The 17,367-nt window shown below is 46.1% G+C and overlaps 3 protein-coding genes across 10 annotated transcripts in view; 2 read left to right on the plus strand and 1 right to left on the minus strand.

Annotated features, from left to right (window-relative positions):
* The window catches only part of dbr1 (debranching RNA lariats 1), a 10,180-nt gene extending 9,680 nt beyond the window's left edge, over positions 1-500 (plus strand). For all 3 annotated transcript variants that reach the window (XM_015965783.3, XM_015965781.3, XM_054746572.2), the window contains exon 9: positions 1-500. This exon is cut by the window's left edge and continues 405 nt beyond it. In XM_015965783.3, the coding sequence (XP_015821269.1) occupies positions 1-310 (310 nt within the window). In that variant the 3' untranslated portion in view covers positions 311-500.
* A 1,359-nt stretch (positions 501-1,859) lies between these two features.
* On the minus strand, positions 1,860-11,210 carry rab5b (RAB5B, member RAS oncogene family). 2 transcript variants are annotated; one of them, XM_070544089.1, is made up of 6 exons: positions 11,132-11,210; positions 4,291-4,588; positions 4,064-4,215; positions 3,790-3,912; positions 2,329-2,422; positions 1,860-2,247 (listed from the first exon to the last, which is right to left on the minus strand). In XM_070544089.1, exons 2-6 carry the CDS (start codon positions 4,454-4,456, stop codon positions 2,132-2,134), a joined length of 651 nt encoding a protein of 216 aa, XP_070400190.1. In that variant the 5' UTR covers positions 4,457-4,588; positions 11,132-11,210; the 3' UTR covers positions 1,860-2,131. The 2 variants fall into 2 exon arrangements, with proteins under 2 accessions (XP_070400190.1, XP_054602552.1); XM_054746577.2 differs by lacking the exon at positions 11,132-11,210 and adding an exon at positions 6,204-6,296.
* lcmt2 (leucine carboxyl methyltransferase 2) lies at positions 6,290-15,421 on the plus strand. 5 transcript variants are annotated; one of them, XM_015965775.3, is made up of 15 exons: positions 6,290-6,429; positions 11,694-11,794; positions 12,289-12,413; positions 12,521-12,602; positions 12,674-12,854; positions 12,926-13,082; positions 13,147-13,336; positions 13,519-13,626; positions 13,720-13,807; positions 13,878-14,144; positions 14,215-14,424; positions 14,530-14,627; positions 14,745-14,932; positions 15,005-15,140; positions 15,208-15,421. In XM_015965775.3, exons 2-15 carry the CDS (start codon positions 11,744-11,746, stop codon positions 15,400-15,402), a joined length of 2,076 nt encoding a protein of 691 aa, XP_015821261.1. In that variant the 5' UTR covers positions 6,290-6,429; positions 11,694-11,743; the 3' UTR covers positions 15,403-15,421. The 5 variants fall into 5 exon arrangements, with proteins under 5 accessions (XP_015821261.1, XP_015821262.1, XP_054602545.1 ...); XM_015965776.2 differs by having other exon boundaries at positions 6,291-6,429; positions 11,691-11,794; XM_054746570.2 differs by lacking the exon at positions 6,290-6,429 and having other exon boundaries at positions 11,600-11,794.
* The last annotated feature ends 1,946 nt before the right edge of the window (positions 15,422-17,367 follow it).

Consider the following 17,367-nt stretch of genomic DNA (forward strand, 5'->3'; position numbering starts at 1 on the left):
CTCCAAAGTAGTCACGGAGGCAGATAAACCTTCTGACCTACATACGCCCAGCCGATTAGTTCTCCCTGAACCCAAATCTGGTATCTCACCCACACCTCCCTCCCACTCAACCCCAAAGTCCCACGAATATCGGTCAGATGAACAGAAAGGAAGGTGCGACAGTGGTGATGAAGATGTCACATCTCCACGCATTCTGAAACGAGGCGTCACTGAAAGCGAGGAGAAGGGTGGCAGAAGCACGACGCTTAAGATCAAACGCAGGAATCAGGTGATCTACCAGAGCCATGATGATGATGAGTGTGATGCGTAAAGCTGAGGAAGAGGCAGCAGGTCCGCGTGGACTCCCGTAGCTCCTTGTGGTCAGTAGAACATCACTTTGGTTTTACTACAAACGCCGTCTCAAGGGAGGCTCCGTACTACAAATGAACCCAACAAAGGGTCACAGTGACGTTTCTGTCAAGTTTCATTTTTTAGAATTTTTATCAACTCGACCTTTTTTAAACCGAATGATTTTTTTGTATATTTGGGTTTTATTGCATTGTTTAATGAAGCTTGAATATAAGCAGCTTTTCCTAAATCAACTGTCATTTCAGTTGTTCGAGCAAATATGCAAACGTAGCTCCACTCTCACGACCCGGCCCGTGTTCGTCTCCTTGAATGGGAGCAGTCGGAGGCTGTCGACCCCCGCCGAGGCTTCATAGGGTCTAAACTTCAGCGTTATGGTTCAGACCGGGCTTTTCTTCACAGGGCATCCTCCATTCATATAAACATATTTTTTTGTAAAAGTGTTATTTTCCAGTTTTTTCTCCTGTAAATTTTATGTACTTTTGCTAAAAAAAAAATCCTCTGGACACAAATATTTGTTTAAATCAAATAAATTTATAACACTGATTAGAGTCCTTTAAATGATCCATTCCAGGGTCACAGGTGTGCTCTGCTAGAACAAACATACATTTGTTAAATTAAGACAATATATTACAGTGTTTGACAACATCTGTTCACATCCACAGAGCCAGCGCGGCGTAGCCCGACGTCAGGGCATCATGTTCATGTCTACAGAGCTAGAGAAAACTGGGAGTAGGCACTTCTGTTTTTCTCTTTCGTTTTCTTCGGCCGAGCCTTCTGACAGCTACACCACACCGCCAACGAACACCTAACCCATCCAACATCACCACAGCAACCCGGCCTTTGGACGCAGAGTTAGAGACATTAACCAAAACAAGAACAGAAGAGATCCAACGGGTTTATTGTGAGCCTGGAGTTTGAGTCTTTTGTGCACCAACAAAACCTCTGAGCCTCAGAAAATCAGTATTCTGATCCTTTACATGCAAAAGAAATAGGATCTTACCTGCAATAAAACCACTCACTTCAACTTGTAACCTGCCAGATCAGGACGTCCACTTAAAGTAGGAAACCAGATGTTCACACACTTCATATCTATAGTGTTTCTGTACAAGAAGCCCTCATCAACACTCATGCAGCATTCCCAACTGTTTAAATCTGGACTACAGGGCAGGCTCTAGGGATGCTGGAACACCTCACAGACAGGCCAGAGAGTCTAAGCTGTACATATTCACCACCCGGCGTGATCGACAAACTGAGCTTTAGTTCTGGGAAGGTCGAGTGTGACAGGGGAATCCCAGAAGTGCAAATGTGGCATTGTTCACAGCGAGTGAGGCAAAGCCAGCTTCAAGACGCCAAAAGCAACCTTCATGTTGGGTTCTGTTCCTACTTTCTGTCCACTCGCCAACACGCGCTGTTCAGTCGGTTCTTTATGCAACACGGCTGTAACTAAAATAATGCAAGGCTGACAGGAACAGAAATTTCACAACCGGTACTAAATACTACAACAGGCTTGCCACCATCTCCCATGTTCTTTATTTTCCATCTCCGTCTTTGCTTGGTTTTTAAATGCACACACGCACCATGTCTCTGTCCTCCAGCTGCCTCATCTTTCTCCCTCCTTTGGGTGTCAGTGTGCTCGGACAGAAGGATGAACCCAGTGTACAGGGGTGAGAGGACGCCAGGTTTCCCCCTCATACGGCTCACCCCGGTGCACGGGTTGAAGGAGAAAGATGACGGAGGAGCTGTGGCTTTGTGGATGGGGAAAGCAGGCAGAGCTTGTAGAGGTCTAGTTCCCTCCGCAGCAGGCTCGGGTGGATTGAGCATCTGGGTCCTGCAGGTTGACTCCGCGATGCCGCGCTGCATGTGTTGGGTTCTGGGTGTCTGTTTTAGGCATCTTTTTAGCTGAAGAAGAGAAAAGGAAGTGTGATTAAAGAAAGACTCGTCTCCCCTCAGAGCAAACAAATGACACTCAAAGAGTCTCACCAATAGCCAAGAAGATCTCGTTCACATTCATGGCCGTCTTGGCGGATGTCTCCATGAACAGTAAACTGGTGTCCTCAGCGTATGCCTGAGCTTCCTGCATCACATGTTCATTGGAAAAAGCATGAAATGCTTCCTGGGGCTGGCAACTCTCCTATTCAAATAACCCCGCCCCCTGAGAATTCCAAACAAGCCAATCGGCACTGAGCAGCATACGTCACACACCTCGACCCTCAAAGATGGCGTCTGAAGTGGAGTTCGCTGCGGCTCTTTCCTCTGCTCTAAATGACTCGGATGTCTTTAAAACCACAACAAGAAGAAGCGCTAAAAGACTCTTTTAAAGAAAGATGTTTGCGGCTTTGCGCCACCGCCAGATGCCAAAAACTACAGTGTGGCACGGTTCAGTCGGCATTTCTGCCTTTTTTCTGATTGGTTATTTTTGAGCTGGCTAGTCCCGCCCCTCATGTGCCTCTCTGCCTGTGAGTTACCAGACTCGTCTCTGTGTAGGTGAAGATCAGCACCTCCAAATCGGAGACCATGGTTCTCAACCGGAAAAGGTGGCTTGCCAACTCCGGGTCGGGAGAGAGGTCCTACCTCAAGGGGAGGAGTTTAAGTATCTCGGGGTCTTGTTCACGAGTGAGGGTAGGAGGGATCGGGAGATCGACAGGCGGATTGGTTCGGCGTCTGCAGTGATGCGGACGCTGAGCTGATCTGTCGTGAAGAGGGAGCTGAGCCAGAAAGCCAGGCTCTCGATTTACCGGTCGATCTACGTCCCAATCCTCACCTATGGTCATGAGCTTTGGGTAATGACCGAAAGAACGAGATCGCGGATACAAGTGGCCGAAATGAGTTTCCTCCGTAGGGTGACCGGGCTCAGCCTTAGAGATAAGGTGAGAAGCTCGGACATTCGGGAGGGACTCGGAGTAGAACCGCTGCTCCTCCGGATCGAAAGGAGCCAGTTGAGGTGGTTTTGGCATCTGGTCAGGATGCCTCCTGGACGCCTCCCTGGGGAGGTGTTTCGGGCATGTCCTGCCGGCAGGAGACCCCCGGGTCGACCCAGGACACGTTGGAGAGGTTACATCTCCAATCTGGTCCGGGAACGCCTTGGGGTCCTGCTGGTGGAGCTGGTGGAGGTGGCTGGGGAGAGGACGGTCTGGAACTCCCTAGTTGGGATGCTGCCCCCCGCGACCCGGATAAGCAGAGGAAGACGACGACAACGTCTCTGTGTAGAACAGACGAGTCTGGCAGGCCAGTGCTCTTTATGCACAAATACAATTTCTCCAACTTGTCATGGAGTGGGAGGTTATTGCACAGTTTCCCTTTTACAGAGAATAATACGAGAAGAACTTCAGTACGTGGAAGAACCAGCCATAGCCGGCCTGACAGCACAGTCCTTGAGCTTTAAAAAGATGTAATCTGCAAAACAACCAAGCTAAGATCTGATGGGGTTTAGGAGTGTGTTACCTCATACTCCACAAGTCTCTTCTCAGCCAGGTCGGCTTTGTTTCCAGCCAGGGCGATAACAATGTTAGGACTAGCCTGTCTCTGCAGCTCCTTAACCCAGGCCTTGGCTCTCTCAAAGGTCTCCTGCACAAACACATCCAGAGGTCAAAGATGCCCAGTGTGAACTGTTCATACGTGTAGTATCATAACACTGTCTAGAATTGGTTTTCCCAGCATAAATTCACTAAGAATTTCATCTGTGGAAGGTAGGCATCAGTCTCAGTCTGACCCGTACCGGTTTGGTGATGTCAAACACAACGATGGCAGCCTGAGCTCCACGGTAGTACATAGGAGCCAGGCTGTGGTACCGCTCCTGGCCTGCAGTGTCCCAGATCTCAAACTTCACTGTGGTATCATCTAGACACACCGACTGAGCCAAGAACGCAGCTGGACACGTGGAAAAGAGCAGCAGGTCAACATGTTTCTATAAACTAGACAATAATCACCTGATCAAACTCTCACCTCCTATGGTCGTCTCCTGAAACTCATCAAACTGTCCCTTGACGAAGCGAAGGACCAGGCTGGACTTGCCCACGGCCATGTCTCCAAGCAGCACCAGCTTGAACTGGCAGATCTTGGTCTGCGGTAATGCGCCGTTGGAGCGGCCACCACTCCCTCTGGAGCTCATACTGACCTGTGCAGGAGACGGCTGGGGAGATGGGCCTCCTCCCTCAAATGGGGGGGGGGGGGGGGGTGATTGGTCACTCAAGTAGCCCCCCAAAGCTGGGCTGTGTTAATGGAGACTCGACTTCTGTTGTCTCTGGTTGGAAACAAAGGAAGCTACATGATATCTGAAATGCAGTGAATAAACGCTGCGGATCCAGCTGTCCCTGTGCGGACATCACACTTCCTTTCCAACTCTTACATCTGTGCAAACTGCTTTCTTCATCTGCAGTCATGATACAGCTATAGCTTAAAAACAAAAGCACAAGTTGATTGTTCAGCTTTAGAGCTGCTTTATTTAAAGGTGATGTGAGGCAAGGTCCAAATGTTGTTAAACACAGTCCAAGGTCTGTTCTCAGAATTTAGCAGGTTTATAAACAACAACCAAAACTTTCAGCTGCCTTCAAAAAATCACATAAGAGCCGGCCCTGCAAGTCATACCTGCTCAGCCAGGTCTCTGCAGCTTTATTCGACTGCTCTTCCTAGAACTACCAATCAAACATAAACTGTACTGCAGTATTTATGTGGATGTTGTTTAATTTCTTTACTTCCAGTAGGATTAAGCCTTTCACAAACACCCAGAGAAATCAGTTTCAGTATGTGCTTGTTTTGCTTTTTAGCTTCTCTAGACTTTTTAGCCTGAAGTTCAGCAAACAGTCAGATTACAGTCACCTGTTCTCACAATGTGCAGGAATTCCAACTCTCTTATTCTTATCCAAACAACAGAAGCCGATTTCTGTGCACCTCTGGTTCGGTTCTGGACTCTGACTCTCCGATGACAACACCTCAAATCTTTTTTCCAACCATTCTGTTATAGACTTGCCTCTTTCTGTGATTGAGTCACTGTCCTGCTGCTTAACCCACATTGGTCTGAGCTTTAGTGATTTGACTTTAGTATTAAGAGGCAGTCATGGTTGACTCAGGCTAGGTTGCCAGGTTGTGTCTGTAAACAGGCCCAAATCATTAGCCCTCCACCACCTTGCTGTAAGCTGGCATGTACTAGTTTTATTCAGACTTGGTGTTGTATTAATGGACAAACATTCCCAGTTTACCCCAGTCTGTTCAGAGAATAACATTTAGAAATCTCGCAGTTTGTTTAAAGTCTAAAGAAATCTAGGCCAAACTACTGAGAACTTATTCAGGAAGAAGGACCCTGCACCTTCAGCCCTTACATGTCCTGTAACGGTATGGGCATGCTACCTGGGCTGTAAAGTCTGGATGGCTTTTCACCCCAACCAGACCTTGATCTCATCCACTCGTGAGAAGGCTGGGAAGCAATCGTTAATGACATCACTCCTCCTTACTGTTAACACACGCATGTTCCGTAGGAGTCCACCAAAGCTTGTACCGATTACCTGTGTGTCAGTAAATGCGTGTGATTAGCAGCTCCATAACCAAAACACGGAGCGAGAATCTCGGTCCGTAGGTAAAGGCTAAATGTTTAATAAAAGTCAGAAAACAGCAAAGGTCGGACATGGTCGCTTTAGATGTACCGTTGAGACGTGTGCGGGACTACGGGCCCAACACCACGGTTCCTCTGTCAATGATCGGTATCGTATCTGTCACAGAGAGCTAGCTAGTCTCCGCCGGTGGCTTTACACAAGACGACATTTAAAATTACGCTTTATGTTTCGACGCCCAGTGAAACACACCGATCTCGGACGGTTTACCGGAATAACATGCTCCCCTTAAGGGAAAAACGTGAGTTTTACCGTCCGAGGAGCTGTTCCAGCGGTAGCAGGTGTCGCAGCCTCTCTGTTGACTATCAGCTGGTTACACTTCCGGTACCGCGGCGCATGCGCTCTGAGTGCTTCATTGTCAAAACCAGGCGCAGCAAACGTCAATAATGGTTGACTTTTGGATTTTTATGTCGACGTGCGCATCATGGGGTGGAGGGATCCTCGCGTGTGTAAACTCCATCCACCCGGTTCTCAGCAAGTATGTGTTCGTTTCCAGACATTGTTTTAACACTGTTAGCTCTAATTGTTGCTCATCACCACGAACTTCAGTCTGCTGGAGAGAGAACCTGAACACTGCCGTCTGCTTTATTCTAGTAGTAAAACGCGTTTCTGTAGCTAGTGGGCAATATGAAGAAGATCAGACAAGTAGTAAAATATCAACTAATTAAAGTAAAAAAAAATAAGCCCAGTCTGCTGCTGCTCTGTTATTTCTAGACGAAATTCCTCAGGATTTCGCCTTAAAACTCGGCATATTTAGCAATATGGACATTGAGAAAGCAGATTACCTCGTCCGGTACTTACAGATGTTTATCGCGGATATTAGTTTTTTTTCCAGTTCGGAAGTTGTTTTAAGTGTTGCTATTTGTCTTAAACGTTCACAATGAGGATATATTAATCCTTTTTGCAATATTTGCGATTGAAAGATGGTTTGTGGTAAGAACTGGCTATCTTTATGTTACAGCCTTGATACTGAAAAATTAATAAACAGTGTAAAATGACGTCCTGTATTGAATGTAAAGTCAAACGTTGTATAAATGGAAATAACCATCGATTAGATTTTTTTTTCCCCTTCCTTTCTTTAGTCCACATGACATGGAGCCACAGTTAACTAGTTTGGGGCACATTTTTACTTGATTTAACTGATCAAGCTTTGGCTTTATAATGACGCTGTGTAATCAAATCAAATCAACTTTATTTATATAGCACTTTTCATACAAAAATATGCAACTCAAAGTGCTTCACAGATTAAAATGGCCCCATTGATCCCATATTCCCATCCCAGCCCCCCTCCCCAAGTATAAAACAATTGACAATTACGGTTCCCCTCCCGCACCCAACTTCCAAAGTGGACATACAATCACCCGCACACTCGTCCAAGCACGCACGCACACACACGTGAACAACAGAGGAAACAATAGGCTGAGTTCAGATGGGTCAGGTAATGAACGACACATCATCAGCGGAGCCATCTGCCCTGACAGCAACAGATCCACGGCAGCAGCCAAGACACCGGCCCATGGCGCCCCGGCCGCCGCCGCCGACCACCGGCCCCAAGGCAAAGGGCTCCGCAGAGGAAACACTGGAGGATTAAAATATATAACTGTAAAATAACAAAAGCTAATATGGATAAAAAGTAACTGATAAAAAGTGATTATAAAGATAGTAAAAGAAAACAATCATGTAAAAACACTAAGATGTAAATAAAATGATTAATTAAAAGAGATAAATATGTATGTGTGTGTATATATATATATATATATATATATATATATATATATATATATATATATATGACAGATGATGCAGTTAAACAGACTAGATAAATGTAATCAGTTACAAGCTAAGCTAAAAAGGTGGGTCTTGAGCCTATTCTTAAAAGCCTGGACGTTCCCTTCGGCCCTGAGGTCCTCCGGCAAACCGTTTCAAAGGCGAGGGCCGTAGTACTTGAAGGACGCCTCGCCATGGGTGTGAGTCTTAACTTTAGGGATAACTAGGAGACAGCTGCCAGAGGAGCGCAGAGACAGTGAGGGTTAAAAGCATTTCTGAAAGATAAGAAGGCCCAAGACCATTAAGACACTTAAAAACCATTAAAAGAACCTTAAAATCGATCCTGAAACATACGGGGAGCCAGTGCAGTGATTGTAAAACCGGAGTGATGTGCTCCCGCTTCCTGGTCTTCATCAGGACACGTGCTGCTGAGTTTTGTAAGAGTTGTAAAACTGAGATGCTCTTTTTGGGAAGACCAGAAAGCAGGGCATTGCAGTAATCAATTCTACTGGTTATAAAAGCATGCATCAACGTCTCCGTATTGGCCCGAGAGAGAATGGGGCGGACTCTGGCGATATTCTTAAGATGGTAAAAACCTATTTTTGTGATGTTTTTAATGTGGGGGATAAAAGTCAGTTCAGAGTCGAAAATAACGCCCAGATTCTTCACTTGTAGTGATGGATAAAAAGACATTGATTGTAGTTTAGGTAAAAGTTTCTCTCTCTGGGCCTCAGGACCGATAACTAAAACTTCAGTTTTGCCCTGGTTGAGCTGGAGAAAGTTTTCAGTCATCCATGATTTAATACCTAAAATGCAGTTAAAAAGTGTTTCCATTGGCTGTGCGTCATCAGGAGACACGGAGATGTACAACTGTGTATCGTCAGCGTAACTGTGGAAATTCACCCCATGTCTCCTGATGACGCTGCCCAGAGGGAGCATATAGAGTTTAAAAAGCACTGGGCCTAGAATTGAACCCTGAGGCACACCGCATGTGATGCTTTGGACTCCAGAGGAACAGGTATCCAAACTCACGATAAAAGTCCTATCTGTGAGGTAGGAAGTGAACCGCACCAGAGAGGCCGATCTGTTTTAAACGGGTTAAAAGAATAGTGTGGTCTACTGTATCAAAGGCAGCGCTTAGATCCAGCAGAACCAACACTGTTGCCCTCCGAGCATCATAATTTGTTCTACAATCATTTAAAATCTTCAGAAGGGCCGTCTCAGTGCTGTGGTTCACCCTAAAACCAGACTGAAATTTCTCTAGGACATGTTGGTGGTTGATAAAATCATTAAGTTGTATTAAAACAAGCTTCTCTAAAATTTTGCTTAAAAATGGTAAGTTGGATACCGGACGAAAATTGTTAAAGTCATTAAAATCTAAATTGCTCTTCTTCAACAGGGGTCTGACCACCGCCCGTTTAAAAGCAGCAGGAAAGACCCCCGTCTGAAGGGAACAGTTCAAAGTTTAAATCTCATTTCTAAAAGAGTCATAAAATTGTTTAAAAAACCTTGTGGGAATAGGGTCCAGAACACATGTGGTGGGCCTCACTGAGGAGAAAACTTTATCAATAATCTCAACCAAGACAAAACTGTCCAGTGTTTCCTCAGGTAGACACACACTCTCAGATTGATCGGGAGTAGCATGACATTGGGAGGATAAAATGTTACGTCTGATGGTGTCTACCTTCCCTCTGAAGTGGGCTGCACACTCCTCACACAGAGCATCCGAGGGGGTTTTCTGGAGAGAACTAAATTCACGACCCAAAATATTTGTAATTGTAGAAAACAGAATTTTGGGATTATTTTTGTGTTCAGAGATGATTTTAGAAAAGTAATTATTTCTGGAATTTCTAACTGCTTTGTTATATGATTTTAGGTTACTATCTATACATTACTTTGCTCTATTTAAAAGAAACAAGATAAAAGCACTTCAGCACATAAAATTAAGATTGTCACCTGCCAAATAGAGACTACACCCTCCTGTTTACCTATAAGAAATGCCTCAAAATATCTTTAAATTCTTTATTGATGGTTTAATTGTAGACACCAAAAATGGCATTTTACTTGCCAAAAAGTGATTGAATCGCTCAGTTTTTCATGGAGGCTAAAATTGACCAAATAAGGGTTTTATGTATTATCTGTTTATTGTACTCATACTGTCTACTGTAAGCAAGTTCCTAGTTTGTGAATTGTTTGTTCACTGACAATGGCAATAAGCCTAATGTGATTCTGATTCTGATTGTGATAAACACCCCAAAAATGGCAAAAAAATAATAATAATAATTTTCCTTGCCAATAATTGATTACAGGGTCTTGGTCACCTGCAATGTGTTAAATTAAATGGTAAATGGCCTGTATTTGATATAGTGCCTTCTAGACTCCTGGAACCCCCCAAGGCGCTTTACAACACAATCATTCACCCATTCACACACACATTCACACCCTGGTGGGGATGAGCTACGATGTAGCCACAGCTACCCTGGGGCACACTGACAGAGGCAAGGCTGCCGAGCACTCGCGCCACCGGTCCCTCCGACCACCACTAGCAGGCAACGTGGGTTATCAACTCAAATCAAATCAACTTTATTTATATAGCACTTTTCATACAAAAATATGCAACTCAAAGTGATTTACAGATTAAAATGGCCCCATAGATCCCATATTCCCATCCCAGCCCCCCTCCCCAAGTATAAAACAATTAAAAATTTCAGTTCCCCTCCCGCACCCAACTTCCAAAGTGGACATACAATCACCCGCACACTCGTCCATGCACACACACACGCACACACCCACACACACACACTCGTGAACACCAGAGGAAACAATAGGCTGAGTTCAGATGTGTCAGGTAATTGCCCAAGAACATAACGACAGCGACAGACTGAGTGGGGCTCGAACCTGCAACCTTCCGATTACGGGGCGAGAACTTAACTCCTGTGCCACCGTCACCCTCATTATTAACCTAAATATTACTTTATTTATTATCTCTTGATGTTATTAGTCACATCACAGGATGCTGGGTGTCTTCCACATAGGAAACTTTAACTGATTGGCTTAATGAACTGACCTGTATTGGAATGTTTACTGTGTGAAGTGCCTTGAGACTACTTGACGTGATTTGGCGCTATATAAGTAAACTTGTATTGAATTGAATTGGATAGAATTGAATTGAATTGGATAGAATTGAACATATTCAGCCTGAGCCTTTGGTTGGAGCAGGTCCCCATCCTGTGGAGGACCACTATAGACCAGTCGCCTTAACCTCCCATCTGATGAAGACAATGGAAAAAAATCACCCTTACCCATCTACGTTCAGTCGTGACCCCCGAAATAGACCCACTGCATTTAGCATATAAACCAAATATGGGGTGGAGGACGTGCTCATCTACCTGCAGCACCGGGCACTGACTCACCTCGAGATGCAAAAAAGCACTGTGAGAATCGTGTTCTTCAACTTAAGTGCCTTAAAAACCATCCAGCCATGTTTACTGCAGCAGACGATGAGGGGTGCAGGGGTGAACATACATCTGACTGCATGAGCCATCAACTACCTCACCAACAGGCCACAGTATGTGAGGCTGCATTACTGTACATCTGAGGTGGCTGTGTGAGGTACTGGAGCTCCACAGGGTACGGTGCTCTCTCCCTTTCTCTTCACCTTCCACACCTCAGACACCAGCAGCTGTCACCTCCAGAAGTTCTCTGACTCGGCCGTTGTTGGGTGTGTGTCTGGAGGGAATGTACATGGTCGTGAAATTAAGTTTTTTGATTATTTCACTGTGCAATTATTACATATTGTACCCTTGATATTGTCTTTACTTCTTCTTCTATTACTATTATTATTATTATTATTATTATTATTATTATTATTTCGCCTCCAGGCCACCAGAGGGCGCCCAAGACTGGCACGTTAACAACCCGGAAGTTTAAGCGCACGTAAAGGGTTTTAATTTATGTTGATTTTCCCACCAGCAGAAAAATAACGGACGTTTTTGTTCTGCTGTGTGTGATAACTCGTCTACAACATGCCAAGAACGAAGACAAAACAGCAGCATAAGAAGGGGAGCGACACGGCGGTAAGTTGTAGTTCCGTTCAGTTCAAATAAAAATCTCAGTAGAAATCTTCTACTCTTTCCTGAAGTAGAAAGTAAAGGTGTTTAAAGTTATTCAACCCGGAACCTCTTTTATTCGAGACTATGTTTACATCATCACTAATGCAAACAGCCCAGCACAGTTCAGATTAACCTAAACCAGGGGTCTAGTTTAAATAAACTACTTGCGATCACTAGTAAGTAGTTCTGATTCGTTCCCTCCTGACTGCCAGTGGCAGTAAACAGAGTGGATGTATCTCCTCGCGCTCTGCGCAGGTCGAGTACTAATGTAAACAAAGTCACGCACCTGGTCGCGAGTCTTTAAATTACGAGCCAATAGTTTCGTTCGGGTCTCCCGGGATCTTCTCGCCCGAGAAGTTCCGAGTGACCCCTGTGACTGGCAGTCATCCAGGAACTCACAGAACCATAGTTACACCGTAACTTCCGTTTTCATCTGTGTTGTTCCTGGTTTGTTGCAGGTGCAGGGAACCAACGACAGCAGTGTGGTGAGCAAGGCTTCTGCTGCAGCTCGGGGCTACTTCAGGGACGCCTTCCTCCAGCATTTTGTGTGCAGGGTGGCCAGAAGGGCGCCTCTCATCAACAGGTGATCACTGACTGTTGTGCACCACTAAATCTAAATGCTTCGGAGTTGTGAGTCCTGTCATGCACAAGCATTAAAAAAGCAGACGAGTTTCTGTTGGAATGTTTTAGGGGCTACTATGTCCGCTGGAGAGCTGTGGACCACTGTGTCAGAAGGTTCCTGCAGGTCACTGCAGGCTGCCCTAAGAGACAGGTGAGCCGAGGTCAGGCTGCACTTTGTTGTCTCTGGAGCTTCTCTAGGACTTCCTGTGTGATGTGCTGCAGATCTTGTCGCTGGGTGCTGGGTTCGACTCGCTGTATTTCCGCCTGCGTGCAGATGGAGACTTGGATAGAGCTGTCGTGTATGAGCTGGATTTTGCAGATGTGGCTCAGCGTAAAGCTGCTCTGATAGCTGCTAATGAAACTCTGGGAGGAATGTTAGATTCTTGTCTGCCTTCATCTCCAGGTTTGTCACAGCGCAGCTCAACATAAATAGCTCTTTAATATACACAAGTGGATAACTGATTGTGTCCTCAGGGCCCGTTTATGTGTCCAGCAGCATGTACCAGCTGCTAGGGGTGGACATTAGAGAGGAGGCCCAGGTAGAGGATGCTCTGAGTGCAGCCGGACTGCACTGGGCTGCCCCTACCCTGGTTCTCTCTGAAGTGGTGCTCACCTACATGGAAACAGACAGGTACAGCCGATTACAGCACTTACAGGTGAGTGAGTGGTTCAACCTTCTGTGGCTGCTCCTGCAGGTCCGACGCCACAATCAGCTGGGCAGCAAAGCTCCTGCCACAGTCCGTCTTTGTGATGTACGAGCAGATCTGTCCACACGATCCGTTCGGTCGCATCATGCAGGAACACTTCCTGAAGCTGAATTCAACTCTGCACGCCCTCCGACAGTACCCGGACACGAGAGCGCAGAGACACCGGTTCCTTACCAAGGCCAGTCAGATTTACTGTCCAGCAGTCCCCGGTTCTGTTTCATGAACGTAAAAGTCCTCCTTCGCATCAGATCTCAGCTTTTATTACGTATTTGTCATCACTTTCATAAGTAAACTGGTGCAGTCGTTTTAGATACGGTTAGGGCATGTTACTGACGCGTGTGTGTGTGTGTGTGATCTCAGGGCTGGGACTGCTGTGTGTGTCTGGACATGAATGACTTCTACTTGAGGCTAATCCCAAAGGAGGAGCGGGATCGTGTGGAGAGCTTGGAGCCGTTTGATGAGCACGAGGTGTGCCGGCCTGTGGATGCTGTGTTTTTCGTGACGTCCAGGTTTTAAGGTCGTAACGGAAAAGCAGAATAATTCTGATGTGTCCACCTTTAGGAGTGGCACGAGAAGTGTTGCCACTACTTCATCCTTACGGCATCTCGAGGCTTACTGATGGAACAGGCTCTGCTTCCTGCTCCTCCAGGTAGTAAAACCACAGCATCCGCCTCAGCCTGTCCTTTACCGCCGTGTGTCTGACCTGCTTCTCGTCTCAGTGTCCTCGGCGCCGGTCATCAGCTGGAGTCCCACAGTGCTGCCGGTACGCCCTATTCCCGTGAGTTTAGAGGGGTTGGGGATGGCTTCCACTCGGCTGGGACCTGAACAGGTGATGCTAACTGGAGGCTCCAGCAAAGGAGGCCGGCTGGCAGAGACCAGAGCGCTCCTCAGAGGTCAGGAGGGCTGGAGGGCTGTCGTGGAACCATTCGTCGATCTGGGTCAGATAATTTCCTCCACGTCAAATGGAAGTGTTAGAAGATTTACTGGTAAAGAATCAAGTGTTTCCTTTATCAATGGCAGGCGTGCGACTCCATCACACAGTCACCTGTGTTCCAGGAGGAGGAGTGGTGATATACGGAGGTCGCTCCTCACCACTCAACCCCATCAGGGACATTTTCAGAGTGACCTTTAACCCCGGTGGTGTGTCTCCAGCTGCAGACCCACAGAGCCAAGCAGCAGAAACGATTCATGTGGAGTCGATGATCTGCTCAGGAGATCCGCCTCCACCAAGATGGAGGCACACTGCCTCTGTGGTCAGTCTCAGAGGTGACGAGCAACACCAGCGGTGTTAGCGCTGAAATGATTTATTCTATCTTTACCATCTTTTCTTTTTCCAGTATTCAGTAAATCTGTTTCTGTTCCTGCCTGTAGGCCGAGACTTCCTGTTTGTGTTTGGTGGAAAGAACCAATCAGAATCTGCTCTGGGTGACGGTCACTTCCTGAATCTGGGCCAGCAGATCTGGACTGAGGTGTGCGTGTGTGTGTGTGTGTGTGTGTGTGTGTGTGTGTGTGTGTGTGTGTGTGCGTGCGTGCGTGTGTGTGTGCGTGCGTGTGTGCGCCTCAGGTTCACGTTTGTGTCATCATAGATGCCAGTAGAGGGCGCAGCACCACCAGCTCGTCACTCTCACTCAGCGTGTCCCTATCAGGGGGGGGTGCTGCTGTTCGGGGGACTGAGCAGAGAGGGGTGGCCCCTGGGGGACACGGTGCTGCTGAGGCCGACTGAAAGAGGCTTCTGCTGGGAGAAGCTAGACGTTCAACCCCTTCCTGTTCCCAGGTCAGTTGGTGCTCAAGTTTAAAGTTTTCTAAGTAACTGTGATGGTGATCTGTGTGTGTGTGTGTGTGTCAGATACGGTCACCGTGCCCATGTGGTCGGGGAGTGGCTAGTTGTGGTGGGTGGAGTCTGGATGCACGCAGAGGGGGTGCCAGGCGTTGTCGTGATCAGCCTCACCTCCTACAGCAGCTTGGAGATCCGTTTGGACACGGTCAGGTTCTGATTTACTGTGGCTGTCGTGGTTCTGCCGGGTTCATTGACATCTAGTTGTGTTGTAGAGCTCCGTGCCCTGGCCTTTGATGCTGCACTCCTTCTGCTCTGAGCTGATGAACACAGAGGAACCACAGCTGCTCTTGATTGGAGGAGGAGGAAACTGTTTCTCCTTCGGGACTCATCTGAACCCCCAGCCGGTCTCTGTAGACCTCAGACCGGTGCTGGACTCAAAACTCCTCTGGTGTACCCAGGTGTCATAATAAAATGTGTATTCAGAAAGGGTCCGTCTCTGGGCTGTCGTCTCTCTCTCGACCAATCAGAGGGCTGGAAGCATCAACGCTCCGCTTTAGGTCATCAGCAGATGATTTTGATTTAAAACGGTTAAAAATAAGCAGCCGAGAGTTTTAGTTGTTTTTATTGTACAGCTTTTATAAAAGGTGACAAGCAGCCCTCGGCTTGTGGCGCTGCGTCAGGAGCGGGTCTGGAATCCAGACACCAGATTGTCAGGACTGCTGAAGCTCAGAGTCGGGCAGAAGGATAATACTGGCAGACTTTACTGTGTGCTTATGAGACCGGTTCAGTTCAGCAGCGTGCACGCCTCACGCCAACAAACCCTCCACAGCGTCACCCACGCTGACCTGCCTTTACCACCCGTTCATAGTTCAGTTCTGAAAACGGTCGGTGACGAATACGAAAAGGAAAAGTGTCCAACCTCGACATTAACGGGCCAGTTCACACAATAATGTTCTGATGGCAGTTTGTTTCCCAGCGAGTCGTTTTCTATCAGTCATTATAATGTTAACAGTTAAAACGGGGTATCTGCAGGTTTACGGGCGCCAAATGTAAGACTTTTTAAGACCTTTTTTAAGGCCACTTTGACCAAATTTAAGCTATTTTTAAAATTAAATTTAAGCTATAATTTCCAGCTATTGCCTGGAACCGGCGCTAACCACGTCGCGAACGTGAGATTAGCCATCCAGTTACCATTAAACTTGCCCTTCCCCACTAGCTTAACCAGCTAATGTGCTCATCTAAAAATAGCCCCCTTTAACAACCAACTGCATGTGTACGGTTCCGCTTTTGCCAATATCATACACAAAAAACGCTGAACACTTAACTAGAAATTCACGAAAATTTTATAGAAATAAAATCTTGTTTATTGGGTCGTTGGCAGTGTTGGGTAAGGCAAGTTACTTCAAAACTATAATGCATTATTTATTACTTGTTACCCTCATTTTAATTTAGTTGATTACATTACAATATTACTGATTTCAAAATGTAAGGCATTACACTACTTTTGCATTACTTTAAGTTACTTTCACCAAAACAACTTCAATATGAATTAGGTCATGTGACGCTCAGTGAGCTCATGACACATCCAGATTAAGGTGATGTGGTGTCTGAGCTAGGATTGCTGTTAAAAACAGTCAGATATAATAACAGTGCTTTAAAATGATTGTTTATTAAATAAAAGCAACAACAATCTGTACTCTCAGCACGCTGCCATCTTATATTAACTGAGCAGGGAGTGAGGTGGTGGGGGCTCCAAGCCTATATTTGCCTTGGTCCCCAAATGCCTTGATACGGCCCTGGATGTGGGACTGGCTTCTGGGGTGATCTGATTCTATCACATGTATAAATATTAAATGCTTATATATTATTGCTTTTCACTGGTAAAAATGTGTATTGGGGATAAATCTATCTACTTTTTTCTTTTCAAGCACTTTGTTTTGTTTTCTTTATTTTGTTTGAATAATTTCCTGCCCTTTCTCTCTTTCTTTCCTAGATTACCTACTTTCCAACTAATCAGCCAAAGGGATCTACCGAACGCAAAAAAAAAAAAAAGCTTAATATGCGGCAATGAGTTGAAATAACCGGGGCACAGATTATGAACTCAGCTGAGGCAAAGCACGTCAGAAAAGTACACAAAGTACCAGAGAATATGGGCTGATATGACCAATCACAAGTGAATTATTTGGTTTTGGTGGAGCGATTTTGTGGATATAACAGCGGCCGCGCGCAGGACGCAGCTGGAGTATTTGAGCCGTTACCGCTGCGTCCTCTCTGCTCATAGAATGCCCGCAAAGCTGAGTCTATAAATGACGTCATATATGTGGATACTGGACCTTTTCTTGGGCTTCCCGTAATTTTAATTTTTAGGAAAGCCACATCTTGATTCTGGGTTTAAAAATGCATTGTAATTACCGCGTTACTGACAATTGTAC

This window comes from Nothobranchius furzeri, chromosome 14 (assembly GCF_043380555.1).
Source record: "Nothobranchius furzeri strain GRZ-AD chromosome 14, NfurGRZ-RIMD1, whole genome shotgun sequence".
In the NCBI taxonomy this organism is placed as follows: Eukaryota; Metazoa; Chordata; class Actinopteri; order Cyprinodontiformes; family Nothobranchiidae; genus Nothobranchius; species Nothobranchius furzeri.